This window comes from Phaseolus vulgaris, chromosome 9, assembly GCF_000499845.2.
Source record: "Phaseolus vulgaris cultivar G19833 chromosome 9, P. vulgaris v2.0, whole genome shotgun sequence".
Taxonomy (NCBI): domain Eukaryota; kingdom Viridiplantae; phylum Streptophyta; class Magnoliopsida; order Fabales; family Fabaceae; genus Phaseolus; species Phaseolus vulgaris.
Genome location: NC_023751.2, coordinates 13,171,550 through 13,180,548, shown reverse-complemented (window position 1 = coordinate 13,180,548; position 8,999 = coordinate 13,171,550). Strand labels below are relative to the sequence as shown.

The following is an 8,999-nucleotide window of genomic DNA, read 5'->3' as shown; positions in this document are numbered from 1 at the left end:
TTTTGTTTATATTTTTTATTACAGTTAAATCCTTTAAATAATAATATAATATAGTAGTATAATAAATATAAATTTAATATATTAATGAAGACAGTGATGATAATCAATTAGTTACTCAGTAATACTTTTAATACATTTACTTTTATTAGATGAATATTTTAAAGATATAAAGTTTTCACAATATTTTAATTTTTATATATTTTATTATATTTAACTATTCAGTATTTTAATCTTAATTTCATTATTGTTATTTATTGTTTTCTCTTCAAATATATATATATATATATATATATATAGGGATATATAATTTGCTAATTTCCTTTAGTGTCATCTTTTAGTTAAATAATTTTATCCTTTGATAAATAAAATATAATTAAATAAAAAATAATTTATTTAATAAAAAACTATTGAATAATTTTAATAGTTATATAATTTTTTAATATCATTTTTACAAAATTATATATATATATATATTAAATTGTATTATTTTTAAATAATTATTCATAAAAATAAAAAACTATAAACATAATAAAAGAATAAAATGGTATATATTTTAATCTAATAAAAATACATACATGACAGCGATATCAATTAATTATTAATTTAAATATTTATATATATATATATATATATATATATATAATTTGTAATGTCAATTTAAATTCTAGCTAAATATATTTATTTTATTTTTCTCTCAGTCCGTAATTAACTACGAAAAATAAAATTATGTCATGAAATCTAATAAATTGATTATTGAATTAGATAATCCTAATTACATATTAACATTTTTTTCAATTAAAGAAAATAATTAATCTTGTGTAATCTTATAAGATAGAACCTAGCTTAGCAAATTTTTACAATAATATAATTAACAGCAGATATTTGTTAGATGGATATTTTGATGGTTGATGTGCAAGAATGCAAGCGTCTTATAAGTATATTTTAATAAAAAATATACTTAAAAAAATAAAAGAAAAGTAACAGTATAGATATTTTCGTGTATAAATTTAGGTGGAGAAAATCATAAATCATAAATGATGCTATGAATGTTGACGGGGGCATAACACGTGAAACATCAAGAAAGATCCGATGTAACTGCAAACTGGCAATTGCGAGGAACGAAAATAGGAACGTTGAAAAAGAGATCAGTTTATAAAAAAATCAAATCAAAACAATAAAACCCAAAATTGAATTTGATTGAAAGGAAAACGGGTGTCTGTTCTTTCATCCTCCCCAACTCTCACATCACACACCCGTTTTCCTTTTCCCCCTTTCTCCCAAGAAAGGGGTTTTTGTTCACCCTTTTATTTTCATGCCATTCGGATTCACGGGATTATGTTCTTTGGGGCACACAAACCCTTGTCTTTCGGTGTAAATTCCTCTTCATTGTTGCAATCGAAAACTGTCCCTTTGTTCGTTCTTGTCTGCTGTTGATGTCTCTTATTGTTGCCGAAGGGGATTGGCTCGTGATTCTCAACACACCCAATTCCTTGCCATTGCAACACACCCACTTGTCTTTCGCCAAACGCCGATGGGATAAGGAGTTCTCTGAGCTCCAGAGTGGATAGTCCTAATCTGATTCATAACAATTCAATTCTTTTTTTTTTATAATTTTTGGAATCGATGGATTCTTCACAAGGATCTACCATTGCTGGTTTCGTGGACAATGCATCCATCCAGAGGAAACAGTCTAGTTTTGATGGCGTTCCTGTGTATGTCAAGGAGCTAATTGCCGGAGGCTTTGCTGGTGCGCTTTCTAAGACCACTGTTGCACCTCTCGAACGAGTCAAGATTCTTTGGCAGGTTCACCACTCTTTCTCTTCTATCTTTTTTTTCACTTGTTTAACTGAAAACATGATTCAAAGCTTGTACGATCAGACCGCGTTATAAGTTTTAAATATCCTTATTTTTGTAATGTATTGGAGGTAAATATCTTATGATATGATGATGATACTAGTCAATAGTAATATGTAATGTAAGTTTTTGCTAAGGAAGTTAGGTATATTGGATCTAGATTAGGAAGATAAGGGAAGGGGGGAGAGAATTTTAGACGTGTAAAGAGAGGATTATATTATATCTTGGATTGCCTCTGTGTCAACTAAATTATTCTCTTTGATTTGTGCCTCTTGCTGGAGTCTTGAAGTCATTGATTTCTACTCTCATCAAGTAACTTTCAGAGGTTTCTGCCCCTTGTCTCAAGGATTTTTATTTTTACTTCGGTTTTAAGCTATATGTTTGTTGTCATTTGTTAGATGTATATCATTTATGTTGTTGTTACTTTCTTTTTGCCGTCTTTACTTCGTCAGAATGTTCTTAATTGGTGTATATTCCTCTTTAACCTTTATTTATTTTATCTTCAGACAAGGACACCAGGATTTCATTCTCTTGGGGTGTATCAATCTTTGAATAAATTACTAAAGGCTGAAGGTTTTCAAGGATTCTATAAGTAAGACTCAAATTACATGACATGGTGCTTTCTTCCACTTAAGTTGTGTATTGTTAATCTTGTTTATGCGGTGATTTCAGGGGAAATGGAGCTGGTGTTATCCGCATTGTTCCATATGCAGCCTTGCATTTTATGACATATGAGCGCTACAAAAGTTGGATCTTGAATAATTATCCAGCGTTAGGTTCGGGTCCTTTTATTGATCTTTTAGCAGGCTCTGCTGCTGGGGGAACATCAGTTTTATGTACCTACCCGTTGGATCTTGCCCGTACCAAACTTGCTTACCAGGTAGTTATATCATTTGAACATTTGAAGCTTTGAAATAGACTTGAGGGTACCTTTAACACATGCACATATGCTGGAATTATTGAGAGACCATTATTATCCACTTCATTGTTTCTCTTTGTTCATATTTAGTCGAAGTTAAATTAAAGTTTAAGGAAAGTTGTATCACCAGGGAAAAAGATAGATGAAGAATACTTTATATTAGAATTACATCTACCAATTTCATATAGAGACTATGAAAACTTTTCTGGTGTTCATAGAATACTTCAGGGTGATTTAATGAATCGTAGTATCTTGATTCCAATACGCATGGTCCATCGGACGGCAATTTTTACCATCATTTGGGGATTCTTGTGGGGAGGATTGCCTCAAAGCATATTTGTGAGCAGGGACAAGAGCATTCTCTCCCGCCTGCAAGGTCTTTCCATGTGGAAAATAATATACTTGTATGTACATGTATAAATGACTTTGTAGTCTTTTTCTTTCATATATTCTTATTTTTTAAAATCATAATAGGTTAAAAGAGACTTAAATGGTGCCATCCCTAATGATTTATGATAATTCCTAGGCAATATAGGAAAGTATGAATGCCAATGCTTTAATGTTAGAATAAACATAATGACCCTAGTCAATTAAAATTGATAAAGATTAGCATTAGTTACCGGGGGATATTTTATTAGGAAAAAATTTCTTGTAGTATACAATCTAATCAACTTTTCTTATTTCTGTTGTTTAAATTTTTATAGGTAGTGGACACAAGAGCAGGTATCAAAGATGGTATGAGAGGAGTTCAACCTGCACATAATGACATTAAAGGTGTGCTTACGAGTGTCTATAAGGAGGGCGGAGTTCGTGGGCTTTATAGGGGTGCAGGTATGTATGTTACAGGATCTAGATAACCGTAATTTGTTATTGTGGTGGTGGAATCTGTTGGAATACATATTTGTGGAGATAATGTCTTCTTACCACATATATCAGTTATTATTTCTTGTATTTTACCTTCATTTTTTCCGTTACATTGATGAGAAACCTCATCTTTTTCTTTTCCTTAGGACCGACCCTTACTGGAATTCTTCCATATGCTGGTTTAAAGTTCTACATGTATGAGAAATTGAAGACACAGCTTCCTGAAGAACATCAAAACTCCATTATGATGCGTCTTTCTTGTGGAGCTCTAGCTGGATTGTTTGGGCAGACTTTAACATACCCTTTAGATGTTGTCAAGAGACAGATGCAGGTATTTGAAGCATGACTTTTTGTCTAGCTCAGTTTGTAGAATCATTTCCCCTTTTTCTGGTTATGGTGAGATGGGTGTCTAGCCAATTAGCTCTGCAATCTTTTTGCTGTGTATAAAATTTGATGTTAGAGCCCCTTTAGGTCGTTTTCAAGTTTTACAAATATTAGCACATTTCCCTTTGTTTAAGCTTTTACTCATCATCTTCTATTTGTTTGTTACAGGTTGGCGGCCTGCAGAATGCTACACATGAGAATGTCAGATATAAAAATACCATTGATGGACTTAGGACGATTGTTCGTAATCAAGGATGGAGGCAGCTGTTTCATGGCGTAAGCATTAACTATATAAGGGTAATGCTCACCTTATCAAACCAAGTTTATGCATGCTTCATCTTTTCTATTGTTTGCTTTGTCTATAAAAGAAATGCTATTTATTTTTTCTTTTCACTTGTTTTCGGATTATTTCGGTCTACAAATTTTATACGTCTCGTTGTTCTGTTGTCTGGTGGTGTACAACACTTTATCTTTCTTAACATTGGTTTTCTTGGAGTTGAATAAACTGATGTGGAATTTGATGCCACTGTATTGCATTGGACAGTAAACCATGTGACCAATCCTGTTGGACACCAATTTCTTCTGTTTGCCAACAACCTAAGGACTGAAAATAATAGTTGGTGAATCGTGGTAGTTAAGGCTCTTTATCTAGCTTCATAAACTACGCATACGCATACATTTCAGTAATGGACAAAAAATCCAAATTATAAAATCCAATCCATCTTAGTTTTAATCCATTTCAATGGATTTATTTCAAATCCAAATCCATATTTTTGGATTTTAAATTCAATCCATTTAATTGGATATGGATTAGATATAAATTGGATACATTTTTGGATTATCCAAATTGCATTTTGGGTTGGATTTTGACTTGGCCCGATTCAGGTTTAGCCAAGACAATCCGGGTCCAGGTTGAGCAAAGTCGGCCTAAGTCCACGTCTAGACGAGTCATCCGGGCCCAAGTCGAATCGAGTCGATATGGGTCAAATTCGAGCCAAGTCGTTCTGAGCCAAGTGAACCATGGGCCAAGTCGAGCTGAGTGGCCGATATTGAGTCGACCCAAGTCGACCGGGGCCGATATCGAGCCGAGTTAGCCCAGGCCAATGTCTAGTTGAGTCGGTCCAGGCCCATATCGAGTCGAGCGGACCTCGAGCCAATATCCAGAAGATCGGGACAGGGTTGATGTCGAGTCGAGCGGGTCCAGTTCGATGTTGAACCGAGCAGGTCAGGGCTGGGCCAAGGCCAAAATTGAGACGAGCGGGCCCGTGTCGATGTAGAGCCGAGCAGGCCCGAGCCAATGTCGAGCTGAGCAGTTCCGGATCAATGTCAAGCCGAGTAGGCTCGGGCCGATGTCGAGTTGAGCGGGCTTGGGCTGACGTTGAGTCAACTGATTTTGGGCCGATGTCGAGCAAAGTGGGCCAAAGTCGATATTGAGCCAAGCAAGCCGGGGTTGATGTCGAGCATAATGGACCTTGGCTGATGTCGAGCCTAGCGGGCCCGGGCCAATGTTGAGCGGAGCGGGCCCTAGCTGATGTAGAGTCGAGCGGGGCCGCGTCGATGTTGAGCAGAGCGGGCCCGAGCCAATGTCGAATCATCCAGTCACAGTCCGGAGTTGAGTCGTCCGGACCCAGGCCAATCTCGAGCCGTCCATGTCGAGTTGAGTGGGCCCGGACCAAGCAAGCCCGAGCTGATGTCGAGTTATCCAGGCCCGGGTCCGATGTCGACTCTTCTGAACCCGGGCCGATGATGAGTTGTCTGGGTCGGGGCCGGTGTCAAGCTTAGTAGTCCCATGCCAATTCCGAGCCGAGCGGGCTTGGATCGATGTCGAGTCGTCTTCGCACGGGCTGATTTCAAGTCGTTCAAGCCCGGGCCGATGTCGAGCAGAATGGACCCTGGCTGATGTTGAGCCTAGCGGGCCCGAGCCGAGCTGCCCTGGCCGATGTCAAGTCGAGCGGGCCCTGAACGATGTCGAGTCAAGCGGGCCCAGGCTGATGTTGAGCCGAGCGGGCTATAGCCAATGGCGATTCGTTCGGACCCAGGTCGATGTCGAGTTGTTCGGGTCAAGCCGAGCTGATGTTGAGTCATCTGGGCTCGAGTCTGATGTCCAGTGTCAAGCTTATCAGTCTCAGGCCAATTTCGAGCCGAGTAGGCCTGGACCGATGTCTAGTCGTCCGGGCCAGGGTCGATGTCGAATTGTTCGAGCCAGGGCCGATGTCGAGCAGAATGGACCCTGGCTGAAGTCGAGCCTAGCGGGCCCGGGCCGATATCGAGTCGAGCGTGCCCGGGCTGATGCCGAACCGAGTGGGCTTGGGCTGATGTCGAGCCAAGCGGGCCTGCGCTAATGTTCAGCCGAGCGGGCTAGAGCAAATGTCGAGTCATCTGGTCCCGGTTCAAAGTTGAGTCGTCCGGACTTGGGCCGATGTCGTACGGGTCGAGGCGAGCCGATGTCGAGTCATCCGGGCCCGGAGCGGATGTGGAGTTGTTCGGGTCTGGGTTGATGTCGAGTCGTCTGGGTGGGGCCCGCGCCGATGTTGAGCAGAGCGGGCCCGAGCCAATTTTGAGTCATCTAGTCCTGGTTCGAAGTTGAGTCATCCAGACCCATGCCGATCTCGAGTTGTCCGGGCCCAAGCAGATGTCGAGTCGTCTAGGTCGAGCTAAGCGAGTCCGAGCCGATGTTGATTCATTCGGGCCCGGGTTCGATGTTGAGTCTTTCGAACACGTGCTGATGACGAGTTGTCCAGGCTGGTGTCGAGCCTAGCAGTCCCAGGCCAATGTCGAGTTGAGCGGGCTCAGGCTGATGTCGAGTTGAGTGGGCTAGAGTCAATGGCAAGTCATTCAATCCCGGTTCGAAGTCGAGTCGTCTGGACCCGGGCCGATGTCGAGCCATCTGTGCCCAAGTTGATGTCGAGTCGTCCGGGTCGAGACGAGCTGATGTAAAGTCATCCGGTCCCGAGTTCGATGTTGAGTCTTCCGAACCTAGGTTGTTGTCGAGCCTAGCAGTCTCAGGAAAATTTCGAGTTGAGCCGGCCTGGACCGATGTTTAGTCGTACGCGCCCGGGCAAGTTTGATGTCGAATCGTTCGAGCCCGGGCCGATGTTGAGCAGAATGGACCCTGGTCGATGTCGAGCCTAGCGGGCACGGGCCGATGTCGAGCCGAGCGGGCCCTGGCCGATGTCAAGTCGAGCGGGCCCGGGCTGATGTCGAGTCGAGTGAGCCCGCGCTGATGTTGAGTCGAGCGGGCTAGAGCCAATGTTGAGTCATCCGATCCCGGTTCAAAGTCGATTAGTCCGGACCTGGGCCGATGTCGAGTCGTCCGGGTTGAGCTGTTGTCAAGTCGTTCGGGCCTTGGGTCGTTGTGGAGTCGTTCGGGTCCGGGTTGATGTCGAGTTGTTTGGGTCGGGCCCGAGACGATGTTGAGCTGAGGGTGCCAAGGCCGATATTGAGCCGAGTGGGCCCGAGCCGATGTCGAAACGAGCGGGCCCGGGTTGATGCCGAGGGGACCCGGATCGATGTAGAGTCGTTCGAACCCGATTCGATGTCGAGTCGTTCGAGCCCAGGCCGATGTCAAGTTGAGCGGGCCCGAATCGATGTCGAGTCGTCCGGGCCCGAGCCGATGTCGAGTTGTCCGGGTTAGGCCTGTGTCGAGCCTAACAGTCCTAGGCCAATTTTGAGCCAAGCGGACCTGGGTCGATGTCAAGTCGTACGGGCCTGAGATGTCGAGTCGTTCGGGCCCAAGCCGATGTCGAGCCTAGCAGTCCCAGGTCGATGTCGAGTCGTTTGAGTCCGGGCCGATGTCGAGTTGAGTTAGTTTGCATCCAGGTTGAGTCGGCTTAGATCCAGTTCGAACCAAGTTAATTTGTGTCAATATCAAAATGGATTTAATGTAATTAACAAAGTGGATTTAATCTAGATTTAATTCACTTTAAATAAATTTTAAAAAAATTCAAATAAATTTGATCTAATTAAAATAAATTTGATCTAATTAAAATGATATTGATTTTAAATCAAAACCATTTATTTGGATTTGGATCTGGATCGGATGTATATTCCAATCCATCACGACCCTACATTTCATAACCTTGTGCCTTTGGTACTCATTTAAATAGCGAGAAGCATGTCCATATTAAAAAAAACTCTTAAAAATAGCGAGGAGCCATATCTGCGGCCGATTCCTGAAAATTGTTAATATGAACTTGATCATTCCTATCCATTTTGTTGGTGGCATGTCATCTGTGCTTTCTTTTTGGTTCTATTTTGAATACATTACTTGCTATGTTCATGTTCACAGATTGTTCCTTCCGCTGCAATTAGTTTCACCACATACGACATGATGAAGTCTTGGCTTGGCATACCGCCTCAACAAAAGTCTCGATCAGTTTCGGCAGCATGATTGCTCACTGCTCGCCCTAAACGGGAAACAACAAGTGACCAAGTTACCTTATTCAAACTAATTTTACAGGAATATCTTTAACTCAGTATTACAGCTATTCACAGATATCGTTGGAGGATGCGCTTAAATTAACTAATGTCCAACTTTGTCAGATCTGGAAAGTTCCATATAGTGCTACTCATTTTTTTCTTTATCCTTAAAATATATAACTTGTATACTCATACGTGGATGCAATACAAAGTTACTTGTTTCCCCTTGAAATTTCTAAGAGATGTTGTGCATGAAAACAAACTCTTATTCGTCAAATCCATATCACTAACTAGGGATGGCTTAAGTTTTTATTTGAACAATCTAGTTAATCACAAGAATCATCATCTCCATTTGAAGGATTTTCACCGGGTACGATTTTATATGACTGCAATGCTAGAACATATATATATATAAGTAGACATGGTACGACATACTTATGGCTTTAACAAAGCAAGAGGTAACACTTTTTACTTATTTATGCTCTGAACATTTATGATAATGCTCATGCACTCATGCCTATGTAAATATACTGCATTTTATCATGTTTTGGGGGAGACA

General features: G+C 41.1%; 1 protein-coding gene across 1 annotated transcript; it reads left to right on the top strand.

The window, feature by feature from the left end:
- Positions 1–1,013: 1,013 nt before the first annotated feature.
- Positions 1,014–8,672, top strand: LOC137820842 (mitochondrial carrier protein CoAc1). The gene is made up of 7 exons (XM_068625123.1): positions 1,014–1,803; positions 2,361–2,446; positions 2,527–2,734; positions 3,478–3,604; positions 3,784–3,968; positions 4,190–4,318; positions 8,310–8,672. The coding sequence occupies exons 1-7, from the start codon at positions 1,624–1,626 to the stop codon at positions 8,409–8,411; spliced, it is 1,017 nt and encodes a 338-aa protein (XP_068481224.1). The 5' UTR covers positions 1,014–1,623; the 3' UTR covers positions 8,412–8,672.
- The last annotated feature ends 327 nt before the right edge of the window (positions 8,673–8,999 follow it).